The sequence below is a fragment of the Sceloporus occidentalis genome, unplaced genomic scaffold (assembly GCF_023333645.1).
Source record: "Sceloporus occidentalis isolate IW3139 unplaced genomic scaffold, rSceOcc1.0.p SCAF_37, whole genome shotgun sequence".
In the NCBI taxonomy this organism is placed as follows: domain Eukaryota; kingdom Metazoa; phylum Chordata; class Lepidosauria; order Squamata; family Phrynosomatidae; genus Sceloporus; species Sceloporus occidentalis.
This window is the reverse complement of record NW_028317017.1, coordinates 79247-95674: the sequence shown is the minus strand read 5'-3', so window position 1 is coordinate 95674 and position 16428 is coordinate 79247. Positions and strand designations below refer to the sequence as shown.

Genomic DNA, 16428 nt, shown 5'->3' with positions numbered 1-16428 from the left:
CTTGACTACAGTTCAGGTTGACTCAACTGGCAACTCCTAATTAACGTCTAGTCCTAGATGGGCAACTCAACAGACAATGTTTAACTCAAATCAGCAGTTGTGTCCAACATTATCTAACTTTATATAGAGTAGCAATGTTTAACTTGGAAAAAAAGTTTAATCTTTTTGAGTTACCTCTCTAGCTCTGCTAAATCGAGTACGTGCTACTACAAGTCCCTTGTGTTTCAATATTGAACATTTTGATACACTTTAACAGACATATTTAATGAGTTAAAATCATTGGTTTATTATTATTTTCAAGTTTTATTTATATAGCACAATCAATTCACGCAAAATCTTCAGAACATACATTCACAAGGTATGACAAAACTAGAACTGACATTATGATACTATTATCATATACTTACATTATGATACTATTATCATATACTTACATTATGATACTATCATATACTGACATTATGATACTATCATATACTTACATTATGATACTATTATCATATACTTACATTATGATACTATTATCATATACTTACATTATGATACTATCATATACTGACATTATGATACTATCATATACTTACATTATGATACTATCATATACTTACATTATGATACCATTATCATATACTTACATTATGATACTATCATATACTTACATTATGATACCATTATCATATACTGACATTATGATACTATTCTCATATACTGACATTATGATACTATTCTCATATACTTACATTATGATACCATTATCATATACTGACATTATGATACTATCATATACTTACATTATGATACCATTATCATATACTTACATTATGATACCATTATCATATACTGACATTATGATACTATCATATACTTACATTATGATACTATCATCATATACTTACATTATGATACTATTTTCTGGAGTGTATTACAATGTTTGTGACAGATTAAACTGTACAGCTTTGGTCAGTTATTTACGTAATTACCTTAACTGTACCCGTCCTACAACTTTGCATTAATTGTGACATTAACATTCCTCCTGGAACTGTCTTAACAGCACAGGCCTTCATTTTTGCTTGAATACAGCTCATAACATTTCACATCCAAAGACATTCTAGAGTAAAAATAACAAACACAGAATACTGTAGATTTGAATAGATGTAGTTAATACTATCAATATCATTCTATTCTAAGTAGCTAGAAATCGGTGGCAACAAGTTTGTGCATTTCTAATCTGATAAGACTATTGTAACCCTATTCTTGTGAAGCCATGACCCCAGCCATTAAGCATCTTGTACCATGCAGTATTATTCCACATTTCTGTGAATGGAATATAGAGTATGAGCCAGGTGAGAGGTCACGGATAGAGCTGCGTGTGACAGCTTGCGAGAGGGACGTGTTTAGCTTGTCATTTACACCGCAGTGCGGTGTCAGTAATTCCACCTTATGTCATTCTACAGCCTCCTGCTGATCCGGATTACTATCACCTGTCAGGTGAGGGTGACTGAGAGCTCAGAGAATCAGGGAACGCTTCTCACTATAAACATCCTTTATTAATTTAATGTATACTTATATATATATATTTTCAGTGGAAATGTCCTGCTGATTGATAGTTCTATTGGTTGCTAAGGTAACTAGACCACTGTATAAATGTCCTAAAATCTATTTTAACACGTAGCCCCCAAATTACACTGTGCACAGCCACATACACTCACGGGTCACTTTATTAGGTACACCTTGCCTTCATTCTTCGTGGCATACTTTCTACAAGTTGCTGGAAACATTCCTCAGAGATTTCGGTCCATATGTACATGATGTCATCATGCGGTTGCTAAATGTCGCAGCTGGAACCAAGTTTGTGCGAATTGTAACCTCAGTTTCCTGTTCTTGACTGACAGGAGTGGCACCCGGTGTGGTCTTCTGCTGCTGTAACTGTTGCCTGTCTGTCATGTCGAACCAGTCTGCCCATTCTCCTCTGACCTCAACAAGGCTTTTTCATCCACACAACTGCCGCTCACTGGATATTTTCTTTTTTTGGACCATTCTCTGTAAACCCTAGAGATGGTTGTGCAGAAAAATCCCAGTAGATCAGCAGTTTCTGAAATACTCAGACCAGCCCGTCTGACACTAACAACCACACCACGTTCAAAGTCACTTAAATCCCCATTTCTTTCCCATTCTGATGCTTTGAACTTCAAAAAGTTGTCTTGTCCACGCCTACATGCCTAAATGCATTGAGTCGCTGCCATGTAATTGGCTGATTAGCTATTTGTATTAATAAAGTGGCCAGTGAGTATACATGTAGTATGAATTATTTAGTGGATACATAGGACTCTGGACATTGTTGTGCACCCCACAGCTTATTTGTCTAGACAGGCTCCCTCCACTAATCTTAAATATTTGAACAAATAGTTGCATGTATTCCTGATATTTGTCATTTCAGTGGGAATAATAACAACTATCTTCAAATTCTGGGCATGGGGCCATCTATGTGTATTATGGTTAAAGTTACCACAATCCTATAGTAAGCCATGATCGATAAATGCTAGCTTCTGTTGTTACGAATTCCTGCACAATAATGAATACAGAAAGCTAAACAGCAACGCTATATCCTCCCCAATGTTAAAACATTCTCCTTACAGAAAGCATGCTAGAAGAAAAAAGACATGTTACAGGCTGCAAACATGCTTCGAACTGGGGATTCAAGAAGATTTGGGTTCAAGAGTATAACTTGCCATTAGGGAGATGTTTACATTAACCTTCTTTAATCCAATGCATTTCCTTATCTTTACTACTTCCTGGAGGTAAGTTAACATGCTTCATACAATATAACCCCTTATCTCAGTAATAAAGGCAATTGGTCTTCCAGTGACACAATACACATGATAGTAGTTAATTTACACACAATAAAAAAGAGGCATAATTCAGAAACCATATTCTTTGCATGGACCAGTTAAAGTTGCAAATGGAAAGGCAACTGTATCTCTAAATGCCATTTCACTGCTGGGTACACAATGGTGAACAATATGAAGGGAGCGGTCCTCCATGGTGAGCAGGCCAACATTAAAACCATTAAGGAATGACATGCAACAATTACACATTTTCAGTTTTTCACTGCAACCATGATGGGCTGCTTCCCTTTTACAGTCCACAGCTTGACAACATATTCTTTTCTCAATTTAAACATCAATGACAGGTTTTTCTCATGTGTTGGTTGTCTATGTCAAAGAACAACATCCTCAGAAGAAGAGGACATACTGAGCATCAATCTTATTTGGGGTATGTCCCTCCTGCTTCTGCTGTCATATAGACCACTCCAATGTCCTGACCTAGATCTCTGACAGCCACCATCTGTGACAGTAACCATCCTCCTGCCATCAGCAGATTCCTGATGCTCAGACGGCTGAGGCTGTCAGATCTGTGTCTTTCATCCCTCTGATGGGGCTTAGCCACTCCCGAATCATTTAGAACATCCAAAGCTGATCAAAGCTGTATCAGCCTGTCTGTCTTGCCACTCCACACCAGTTGGCTAAAATGTTAAGGAAAATGGCCAAGAATAAATACACTACAAGGAATATTAAATAGAATGGGAAAATTTGTGGCAGGGGTTTAAATTAAACAAAATAGTATGTTTATGAGTTTCAATAAATGTGTTACTATTTCTCTGAACTATGTATCAAGTACTCCTGAAGACATCAAGGTCTCCAAAAGCTTTTGTGGCATTTCATCTTTTCCTGTGATGGCAAAATAAAACCTTCAAATAAAAAATCCAAATCCATAATTTATAAGTGTGTTATAACTACCTCAATCAACTGCTGTGACTCTCCACATCCAACAACCGTATTGCAAGGATATTACTTAGACTTAAATGAACAATGAACATTTCTCTTTAAATAGTAATTATAATGAACTAGTATTTTATTTTATGAATAAATTTACCATAATGAACAATTCATGCTGTAGTGCTGTACATGCCTGGAATTTGGAACTTTGACAACTCTGTACAGGATGTATCGAACACTACTGCAATTATTCCAGCAATGAGAAGTAGCTGCATGTGATTATTGCGACCGACATTTTTGGATTTGGTCTTCAAAGTGCAAAGCGGAGTCCAGACGTGGACCTCCTTGCTCTCTTGTTCCTAGAGGGATACCAACTGTACCCCACCGACGAGGCCAACGTTGGTGGAAATGTACGTCTGGTTGCCTTATGCAGAGGAAATTTGCATCTCATTTATGTTCTGGACTGAGATGGAGATTTTTTCTCTGTAATGGAACAAGAAAGTTAAAATTTGAGATGCTCTCAAGCAAGGATGCACCATAAGGCAGACTATGAGGTCTGTACTTGGTGAGCATCTCACATCCTTTTTGAATGGTATTTGGTCTTCCAAACGCAGAGAGCTGTAAGTAGAGATATTGGGTGCCTTATGAAAAGCCCTTCACATAACAAAGGTCAGCTCTGTAGGTACTTTACATGAGATAGCTGTATCTAAACAAAAAACTAAAGCAAAGCTGCTACACTATCACGTATGTTCAACAGGTGGCACTACAGGGTCATTAAGTTGATTCCACTTTGGAAAATGTATATGCATTTAGTTGCTATAGGACTTATTCACTTTAAATAAAATCAGGGAACAATTGAAATAATTCAAGATCAAGATATAATAAAAGTAAAAACAGCCTGTCACATATGCAGGAGAAGCATCTGAAGATGAAAGGTGAAATGTAGCAGGGGATGGTGGGGTTATTAAGGATCAACTTCTATTTGACTCGAGTGAAATGTGTATTTTTGCTGCGCCGACTAAATATATTTCCACTTTCCATGCAGAAACATCACAAAAACATACATGCCCGAGATGTTCAAAAATAATAATGTACATTTAAGCAGGTGTATATTAGTTGTGTAAACCTTACATGGGGATTTTGTTCTAAAAAGGTGAACTAAACGCTTGGAAGATGTGACCAGTGGGCAGGTTTAAGCTTTGCCATCCATCTGCTAAATAACCAATAATCACCTAGAAGAAGTAATCCTATCAGCAGAGTCACGGTGAAGTTATCCTCACATTGAGCTGCCTCTCTTACATGACTGCACTGGGCATCTTTCTCTGGATGGCGAGCGATGGGGTTACATGCAGTGCTACCCTAGTGTTTCTATAAAATATATCTGAGATGTCCATAAAATATAATCAATTAACACTCATGTAATTTGTAATACGCCAACTACAAAAACACCATTAATGTCACATCACACTTTTGAACTGTAGAGTGGGGTAAGAGGCCGCGAAGGACAATCAGTTCTAACCAGCTCCAACCAGTTCTAACTGTACGAAACCGCACTCAACGCTGGTCAGAAGCATCAGCCGCAAATCCTGCACACTTTGAACAACCGACAGGCAAACAGTGGTAGGCTCTGGTAAGCTTGCCCTCAATTAGTGGGGAAAGAAAACAGGATAAAAGTAGAATTCTTTTTTTTTCTTTTAATTAAGTGCATCCATTTTACAAAATGCCAGTGGTTCAGTTTATTGTAACAAACATACTCAAATAGTATACATGTATACAAGTATATATTTCATCTCTTTCTTCTAAGCACAGATTATGATCAGCAACAGTCGAGAGAGCATGGTTATTGCACATAACGCTCGTTTGAAAAAATAAAGCTCAGGTTTACATCTTGGTATGTATGTACGGCAGTGCATGGAGTCACAGACCAACCCCAAAGAGACCAAGACCTTGATGTAATGCAGGGCATGACGCAACGGAGAAGAAATACCCTGCAGTTTACAAAAACTAAAAACCTTTACCCAGCTAGCATTGGTACTGCTGGATAAACCGCTCAGATTTCTGTCTCACTAACGTCTGTTGCTTCCGAGTTGCACAAGCCTCATCAATGGCATTGAGAACCTTCTGCAGATAGAAAGAAAAAACACAAACAAAAACAATTACTGTAAAGTAATTACTTCTCTTGCAACCAAAATATACATTTTCCGTGTAAAGAGAAGCATCACCCATCCACTGACGATAAACTAAAACATTATATAATGCCCAGTACACTTTTAAACTGAGAAACACAAAACACATTTATTGGAATTATTAAGCTCTGCAAACTGTGAGATGTTATACATCAGCTAGCGCTGTCAGTGTACTCATCAGCTAGTCTGTAGAACTTTTTTAACACAGAAACACAGCATTTGACAGCAGATAAGAACCATTGGGTCCATCTAGTCTGCCCATTTTTCCTGATGTAACGATTACCACTCTCTCAGTAAAGTACAACTTCCTTACAATAAGTCTTTGACCCTCTAGTTTTTTTTTTGTTTTTTTTTTAACGTGTATGTTTGCTAGGAAGGCACATAATTAACCCTAGTGCTGAATAAACTTCTGTTCCAAAGTCAGCAAGGTGGCTGATAAACCAAACAAATGGTTCAAGGCTGAAACAGACTATTTCTGACCAAACTCTGACTGACCTGAGCCGCAACTTTGTCTTGCAGAGGGATCCTTTTCTGGATCTCTTGATTGGCAGCGTCTTTTTTATGGAAGATACTGTGATCCTAAGAAAAAAAAGGGAATCAGTGATTAAGCAGTTGGACATGTAGGAATCTAGTCATTGCTTAAGGAGGTTTATTTTATAAAGCATAAAAAGATGGTGGTGGTTTTCTAAGGAAAAATTAACATTATTCCAATCTCTACCGGCATCAGCTTGTCCTGTAAGTCTCAAAATGGATGCAATTTGTAGATATTCTTCCTTGGACACAACCAGGCATTTTGCTTAATTCTGAGAAACAGCGTGAGAAGAATAGGCTACAGATAGATTAACAATTATTTCATAAAAACAAAGGACACAAGGCAAGTGGGATTATGCCTTAGCACAATCTAGAAATGACCACAAGGAGCCAGTCTCCGAACAAGTACACCTGTATATCCTTAAAACTTGCATATGGTTACGTTTCTAAATCTGTGTCCACAAGCTGTTATTCAGACCTTTAAGTACCAAGGATATCAAATGCAGCTGAAGCACTTCGTCACAAACATCAAGCAAGTGCAGGCAGACAGCATTCAACTTCAGCTAAAGCCCTTCGAGAAATGTTAAGATCCTCTTGTACTTAGTTCTGCTCCTGATCTATCACTACGTCGCGGTTTACTACACTGAGAACTGATACGATATACTGTGGTCTGTATGCTACTTACATACAAAATTAGAACGAGGTAGGCAAAGCATTCCCATAAATTTACAATTCAAACACTAATGTGCATTTTGAATGTGTAATTGTTTCAGTATAAAATAAATCGGCTGTGAAGGAAATGTTTAACTACCTCAAAACTGGTTTTGACTGCCTAGGGTATGATACGCTGCTTTATGATGCCAAGAAGTTTGTTTACTCTATCTTCAAGTAATAACAGGAACCTAGCTGTGAAGATGCGACTCCCATAAAAATCCTCCTCTTGGCTTCACTCACTCACAGTGACAATAAGTTACAATAATTCAATCCTCCAAAATGTTTAATAGTACTGGAAAACTTCAACAAGCCCGCACAGCACTCTAGTTAATAATCGGTGCTGGGAATCAGTTTTACAGCATTAAAATAAAACCAACAAAAGCCCCTTTGAGCATAGTGGCCTGGGATTTAGGATGACCATATGTCTCGGATTGCCAGTGAAAGTCCGACAACGGGAGGACCCACGTCTGGCAGTTTCATTCTGGGACCACGAAATGTTCATGAGCCAAAATGTTTAACATAACCTGCTAGCGCTTATGTTGAGCGGAGGTCATAAGGCCATGTTAAAATAGTGAACAGTTTCATAGGTGGATGTGTGTCTGTTAAGTCATCTTCAAGAATTGGCACAAGCTATGGACAGACAGGTATACTGCATTGGAAGTAACCCATGTTTACATTGCATCTGTGTGAACCTATATAGATATGGGGAGCATCAACACGAGGCAGAAACGCAGATAGGGCAGACAGATATGAGGACCAACGGTAGGCACAGAAAGCGAAAAGCAAAGCAGAATAATAAAAACAAAAAGACGTCTGGAGAAAAAGAAAGGATCTATAAAGAGTTGGTGAATGTATAAAATGTAATATGAATATTTGTAAGCTACTCCCCAAACCCTGCTGCCTGTGTCGCCAAATTCCAAAATTAAAATGCGATCACCTTATTGAGGAGTAAGGAAACTGTATCTAATCATAGGAGACGCCTAAATCCACAATTGTTTTAAAGCTATTTACAGACAGAACGGCCAACACAGCTAATTACTGGAGAAATGACAGAATAGTAAAGCCATATCACCTGCATCAAGCTCACCTATATAACGGAAGTGGGAAAATGTATAAGTGACATTCTTCTAGGTATTTACGTATATTAATACCACTTTGCACAATAGCAACAAATTTACTGTGAACAGTACTATTAAAATACATAAACACAAAGTTAATACGAAAAAACCTTGTCCTTTTTGTCTGATATCCGTAAAATTCCTAAGATGCTACAAAAATACCCTATCACATACCTTCACAAATAAAGTCAGGATATTTTCTTCCACAGCTGGTGGACGGAGAAACTCTTCAAATGAGTAATCCCAATCGATATTTCTATGTCCCAAAATTTCCACTTCTTTTACAAACATCACCCTCCTGATAAGAGATAAACGTAACGGATTTAAAAATACCGTATAACATGTATGTATGTATAACCAATGTTGTCTCTTATTTAATAAAAAATGAAACAAACAAAGGGGGTAACTACAGAAGCCATATTTCTGCCAGTAAAGCCAATCTCGCCATAGAGGTATAGTCCCGACTGCTAAACTGTCGACCTCTCTTAGTAGATACAAAGATCTAGACTGTAAGCTCGTTTGAGCAGGGCCCTCCTCACCTGTTGTTTCTGTAAGTCAAATTGTTATGTTACATACTACTTGTTATGTCCCGTCTACCCATTGTACAACGCTACGGAATATGATGGTGCTATATCAAACAATAAATAATAATACTGTTTAATCATTATAACATGAGTTTAGAATAAACAAGGGTCAAGCAATATAGGTTCTCATATGTCCTTTTTGGAAAATGAGGGAGAACTGGTATGCAGTTTGGTTACCAACCATTTAAGCACAATCCAAAGATTCCCCCAATTTAAGGCTGGGGGAAATCAGAATTTTGACACATATATAACTATTATGAGAGCAAAATTTTATTTATCGCAGTATGTGAACTTTTGAAGTGAGGTCTTGTCTTAAAGCAGGTAAAGTAATGAGCAGTATATACGATGGGAAATATTCCTGTCTGTGGTCGAATTCTTTGTTTATTTTATTAATACTAATTCATTATATGAGTATTCTAGTGACACTGAAAGATTTGGATTCATGTTTAATGGTCAATCTATTACTTCAGTACAACAGAAGAATGAAAGTTTATAATCACCATACATACCTGTTGGTAACCACAAGGTTGAATTTCTTATTCTTGTTTGGGAGGCAAGAGTATCTGAAAATTTCTCCATCCAGCTTTTTGATACTGGAATTCTAGAACAGACATAAAAAACACTGTGAGCAGGAGGGGAAACTGATACAATCCTACAAAATTACTATTACTAAAAATCAAAAACACAAAAACGTATTTTTTGTTTTTCCCTGTTGAAGAAAATGGGATAATACAGAAGTGCTGCTCTCATAAAGGTTTTGTTCAAATATTCATTATTTTAAATGAATTTAAGCAGAAGTTGCATTTCATAGTGTTAGTAAACACTTAGACTAACATTGGCTATATGAGTGCAAAGCTTATATCAGCAGGATTAACTACATACACTTTTGACTATAATTAACACAATATTGTTTACAGTTATTAATTTTGTTTACATTGTGAATTCCCTGTATTTATCTTTATATGTTACAGATTCCTTATTAGCATTTGAGACAATAGTTTATTTGTTTCACTTGTGTTTATTTTATTTAATGAGGCATTGATGCATAGATTTTTGTGTTGAGTACTTGCTGGGCACCCCTGAGCAGATCATTATAAGGGGTATATATTAATGGTCATTGGTAATCAAAGCAGTCCTTCTAGGACAAAACTCGTTGTTGAATTGACACGTAACACCTACACTGTGCTGATTTTATTTATTGCAATAAAAGTTATGTTTTATACGAGAAGACATCTGCCTCACTGTCTCACAATTGATGAAAATGCCTGTTCCAGTCTTCCTTATTGAGTGTGTTATCCATGTTTACGGACAAGTGGAGAAACTTGTACCCAGCGGCCAGCGGACTTGTCCTACCAGAGTCGGTATTATCTCTCTTGGTCTTTTTCAGATCTTAAGTTATACTGGAGTGTAAATCTCACAAGATCTTTCCATACTACTTTTAATTTTATTGAAACGGTTAGTAGCGCTACAGAATCTACCCGAGCCCTATTAATAAAGTATAATAATACTAATACACTGACTAGACTAATTTGAAAAGGAGTTACGTCACTGCAGTATAATCATTTGAGTGGAAAGGAAAAAGCAGAGAAAGATATTTTCAGCAAAAAAAATAATTTATTGCTCAGAGGACAGAGTACAAATGTATACGAAGTAAATGATAAACAAAGGTTTTATCATGTTTGGTCATCAACAAGACTATAATTAACCCTAATATTGGTGCTACGCAACTGTAAATATTCTAACAGGCATTCATAGTAAGTGACATAAAAATAACTGCACTTATAAGGACACGGAAGGTCACTACAACACACAGCCTTGTAAGAACAATCTTAGGCTTCATCTATTGTACCTGGCCTTACGCTAACCTGTGAGAAGTGAATATTACACGAGTCGCAAGCATCTCAAATGTCTTGTGACTTTAAACAAAAATACAAAAACAACCCCCAAAAAAACCCCAATACACATACTGTGAGATAAATACAGGATCGAATCGAAGCTTAAGGCTACCAAGTAGACGATTATTTATAAATCATACATGCCCAGCCTGGAATGCAAAACCGTGGGAGCATTTATAAAACTCAACAAGTTACAACTATTAAAGACATCTCTAAAGAGCACATACAGCCCCCACACATACAGGTAATTCACACCTGAAGAAGACACCAACATACATTATTCTTCTATCATCGGTTCCTTTAACAGATCAGTAAATACTTTGGTCATGGTTTTCAGTACATCTACAATACAATACGACTTATAGGATTGCACTTTTGCAATCTCAGAGCATAACGGTGCAAAACTAATTGTGCTTTTTCATCTAAAATGAGCAGGGGTATTGTTGTCCTGCATAAATGTGCATTATTGAATTTGCTCAAATATTAAGGGGAAAAAAGTTTATCTGAATAGTCAACGATATGAGAGGTCACCTTTTATTTAGAGACTTCCAGAAAAATGTGGTCTAAGCAGAAGAAGATCACATACTGAAAAATATACCCTGCACTTTGGGAATGTTTGATGTGAGAACATCATTTCATTTACATAGGGTCTTTCATCTGTAAATGAAAGCCAGCAACCCTATAAAAGTGGTTGTATGTTAAATTACACTTCACACATTAACATCCAGTATTTACAGTTAATGTAGGCCGAAGGAAATCCCATCAGCCCAGTACTGAAAATACAATCAAGGTTGATGAAAGCCAAATATATTCATATAGTCCAGGTGCTATGACATGCTAAGCTTTTTTTCTGTTTTGGTGTCTTGATTTTATCTGTGGTATCATCATTTTAAAATACTCTTCACTAATGAGGCTGATTTTTATTTAATCCATCCAGAAACAAAATAAGAACGCTCTAAGAATGACTTTTTTTTTAGGTTTGCCTTACATTCAGAAGTTTTCTTTGTTTCTGCCACAAGACGCAAAGTTTTCTGGGGTCACTTAAAAATCAGGGCTACCTTATATTTAAGCAAATATGTTTTTAAAATACAAACACTGAAAATACTCATGATTAGTCCTTGTTCAAAAGAAGGGATATTAACAGTGCATTGTTACATTAGGTTTACATGTTGCAACACAATCATTTTAAAATGTATAAACATTAGGGGGTTTCCCCAACTTCATATATAACAAGCATTATTAATGATAATGGTAGCATAATGACTATGGAACAAGCCATCAAGCTGTATTGACAATGGGAGCATGCAACAAGCAGTTGTATTGATAATGGATAACGTTTATAAATGATGGATATCACAAACTTCACATTTTGCTTTATGATGCACACCACTGTGGAGTTGATGTTTAATTCCTTTCACTAAGAATATATCAAAAACGCTACTAAGCGCTATTACTAAAACATATTCAATTCTCTGTCACTGTAGTGGCATGTCTACCAATGTTACCAAAATTATAAGGATGATTTACAATGTATATAATAAAGTGTCTTTTCCACACCTCTCATTCAGTACCGGATAATTCATGGAAAACTATAATATTGGACTGCCTAGTGACAGATGTTCAGATGACTTGTGCTCTTGGAAACCACAAAGTTACTTAGAACATCACTAATAATCTGTGCTTATTACATGTACAGCCTGTGCAAAGTGTAATAATATATCTAATTATGCCGTTTTTGCATTGGAAAACCTACAAGTTATTTCAATAAATCCCCACAATGTGGAGAAGATGGTAAGCATTACAACACAAGTACAACCTTCCACCAGTGTTAGGTCTGGGTAGTGCATTTACTATGTAAAACTCATACACATGGTCAAAAATAACAGAAAATAATGTACAAGTACAAATAGGATAATTTGTTATATATAACTATATTATGAATTTAACTTAGTAAGTTGAAAGTAAGGAAACCAAACATGAAAAGGGTCCTACAGGGTGATACATTACATACACACTATATGTTATATATAAACACTAGCCATTTGTCAATCTTAATGTTTAATGTGGCAGTGGTGTTTAAATATAGCAAAGTCCCACTAAAGGCTTTGAGAAGTACATGGCACCTCGCATTGTATTATATACACCAAAGTCTCTCAACCTTTCATCAACTAAATGCACTCCTTGCAACTGAACCCCAATTAAAGTTTTCTTATTCCTGCTTATTTAGTACTTCATAGGATACAATTATTATAGAAAATACTAATTTAAACTACAAGTTAGAATTGAATGCAAAAGCAACAGGAAACCTGAAAAATGCAGATTTTAAACTTAAAGGCATTGAGAAAGAAAACATAAGGCAACAAGTCACAAAATCTGGCCTGAAGCTCCTCATGAACATGCGTGACTGAGAATGAAGATAAGAAAAAAAATGATTTTTACTCTCCTTCATTCCAAATTTTGCTGCATGCGTGAAAAAGAGAAAGAAAAATGGAAAGGGAGGTTAGAAATTTCTGTCAATTTGCTGTGCGATATTACACTCCTTCACAGACACGGCTGCTTAACAAGAGGGGGAAAAAAACATGAAATATATAACCTCTACACAAGACAGAAGCAGGACACTTTTGGTCTAGAGTGTCCTTTGATCTAAAGCCAACCCTAGCTCTCTTCAATTTATGTGACATCTTGAGGTGGCAGGTGAGCTTAATTATGCTTTGGCCAATTCATATAACCAAAAGCTCTAATTTATATTATGTTTATATACCGTATTTGCTCGATTATAAGACGACCCCCCAAAATCTGAATATTAATTTATGAAAAAAAGAAAAAGCCTGATTATAAGACAACCCTATAGGAAAAAAGTTTTACCAGTAAATGTTAATTCATGTAAACTATGTGAACATTTTTTTTTTTAATAAAAGCTATGATTTAGAAAAATATATATTTTTTTTTTTTAACCTGCCTCCTCAGTTATGCACATCTGCCCCCTGGCTTGCCACTCTGCCCCAGAAATGCCTTATACCCCCTATATGCCACTGTGCCCCATGATATGCCTTTTAACCCTCTATATGCCACTGTGCCCTATGATATGCCTTTTGACCCCCTATGTGCCACTCTGCCTCCAGAATTGCCTTATACCCCTATATGCCACTCTGGCATTTAGGGGGTTAAAAGGCATATTATGGGGCAGAGTGGCATATAGGGAGGTATAAGGCATTTCAGGAGGCAGAGTGGCGTATAGAGGGTTAAAAGGCATTTCTGGAGGCAGAGTGGCATTAAGGGGGTTAAAAGGCATTTCACAGAGCACTCTGCTCCAGAAATGCCTTATGCCCCCATTTAACACTCCCTCCCTCCTCCAAACTTACCGGTGCTTCTGAGTCCCCGGTGTGTAGTCCGGGTAGCGTGTAGAGCTCTGCGCGATTCGCGTAGACAACTTCCGCTGCAGCCGGGAGGAGGTGCAGCTAGCAGCGGGGGTTGTCTGCGTCCATTGCGCAGACCCTCCCCGGCTGTCAGAGATCAGAGTTCCCCTCACCGGGGCGGCCGGGGAACTCCGACAGCCGGGGAAGGTCTGCGCGATGGACGCAGACAACCCCCGCTGCTAGCCGCACCTCCTCCCGGCTGCCACGGAAGTTGTGTATGCGAATCGCGTAGAGCTCTACACGCTGCCCGTACTAAGCACCGGGGACTCAGAAGTACCGGTAAGTGGGGAGGGTACAGGAGGATCCAGGTCCCCTGCATCGCTGCGGGGGATCTGGATCTTAGTCTCATAGTCAGACCTAGTTGATGTCTGATTATAAGACGACCCCGATTATAAGACAAGGGGTATTTTTCAGAGCATTTGCTCTGGAAAAAAACCTCGTCTTATAATCGAGCAAATACAGTATTTGTTGCCAACTTTATTAGGGTGAGAAGCGCAGACGGATTTTTTTTTTTTGTATATTATGTGACATTTTACCCAGATTATTTGTAAAAAGTATGTTAATCATATAGAAATTAATATGCATACTTGTGTACTCTGGGATAAAATACAAATTAATCTACAAGGTGAAAAGTGAGAGATGCCACAAAGCTCATATTAAGCATTTCCTCCAATTTTCTCCTGAAGTAGTGAACCAGAAAACTAGTGTTGGCCTCTCCTTAAAGCAAACTAATCTAGTACGTCTAGAATCTAGTAGTATGTTTAGCAGAAACATTTTAGCGAAACATTTTGAAATGTCAAGAAAAGAAGGCCAGACACACACATAATATCTTACAAAGTGCATACACATGGATTAGTACCACAGAATGACTGGGATAAGGTTCACTCCTGAAGAGTTTTATGAACATTTACCTCAAATAAGTTTAAACCCTGAGCTTCTGTTTCATTGTACGGTCTGATTATGCCATCTTCATGAATAAGTCGAGGAGGACGTAGTGGAGAAACATCTTCTGTAGATTCAGCAACTCTAAAAGAGAGAAAAAAAATGAATCGCCTACAAGCTGAAACAGGAAGTTCTACTTACCGAGAGCTTCTTTTCCCTGTCAATCCCTGGTGACACTAGGATAGACTCCTCCTCCGTACCTGATAGGGCAGGACTCAAAACTTTAAAAGGGCCCTCCCCTCCTACTAACACCAGTGAATACCAAAGACCACACAGGCAAAGCAATCTGATGCAACAAAAATTTATTGAAAAGAAGGGAGGGAACAAAAACGTGTCACCAGGGATTGACAGGGAAAAGAAGCTCTCGGTAAGTAGAACTTCCTGTTTCCCTGCCATCCCAGGTGACACTAGGATAGATTTACCAAAGAAGAAGGGAGGGCAAACTAAGGCGACAAAACAGCCTCAAGGACCTTCCGACCGAAAAGAGAGTCCTCCTGAGCCATCTGGTCGAGACGGTAATGCTGCACAAAAGCGTGGAGAGTCCGCCAAGTAGCTGCCTTGCAGATCCGATCGGGCGAAAGACAACATCTTTCAGCCCAGGAAGTGGAGACTGCCCTAGTAGAGTGGGCACGGATCCCCACAGGAGCAGGTTGGCCGGCTGCAGAATATGCCAAGGTGATGGTTGCAACAATCCACTTAGCGATGGAAGACTTGGAGATACTGATGCCCCTGTTGGGCCCTGAAGAGGCCACGAATAAACGAGAGGACTTACACAGGGGTAGAGTCCGTTCCAAATAGATGGTGAGGCATCTCTTCAGATCCAGAGTGTGAAGAACTACTTCTTCATCCGAGCCAGGAGCAGGAAAAAAGGTAGGTAACACGATCTCCTGGTTCTTGTGGAAAGCCGACTGAACCTTGGGTGCGAACTCTGGCGGCAGAGAGAGAACCACCTTATCCGGGAAAAAACGGAGAAACGGTTCCTTCATAGACAAAGCCTGGAGTTCACAAATCCGACGAGCGGAAGTAATCACTACTAAGAAGGCCGTCTTCAGCGATAATAGATACAGAGAAACCGACTGAAGAGGCTCAAAAGGAGGTAATGTGAGTCTTCGAAGGACGAGATTCAGGTCCCACGGAACCATCCTGGTGACCGAACGAGGACGTATCCTGACGATGGCCTTGGCAAAACGTCTGATCACAGGCAGAGATATAAGCTCGAACCCGAGGAGAGCACTGATGGCAGAAATCTGCACCCGGATCGTAGAA

General features: G+C 38.1%; 1 protein-coding gene across 1 annotated transcript in view; it reads right to left on the bottom strand.

The window, feature by feature from the left end:
* Positions 1–5798: 5798 nt before the first annotated feature.
* Positions 5799–16428, bottom strand: part of LOC149297654 (intermembrane lipid transfer protein VPS13C-like) — an 85710-nt gene continuing 75080 nt past the window's right edge. Inside the window, exons 72-76 of the mRNA XM_089488326.1 lie at positions 15132–15246; positions 9419–9510; positions 8500–8623; positions 6458–6541; positions 5799–5897 (exon numbers count right to left, since the gene is read on the bottom strand). Of these exons, the coding sequence (XP_089344452.1) occupies positions 5799–5897; positions 6458–6541; positions 8500–8623; positions 9419–9510; positions 15132–15246 (514 nt within the window). The remainder of the gene's footprint in view (positions 5898–6457; positions 6542–8499; positions 8624–9418; positions 9511–15131; positions 15247–16428) is intronic.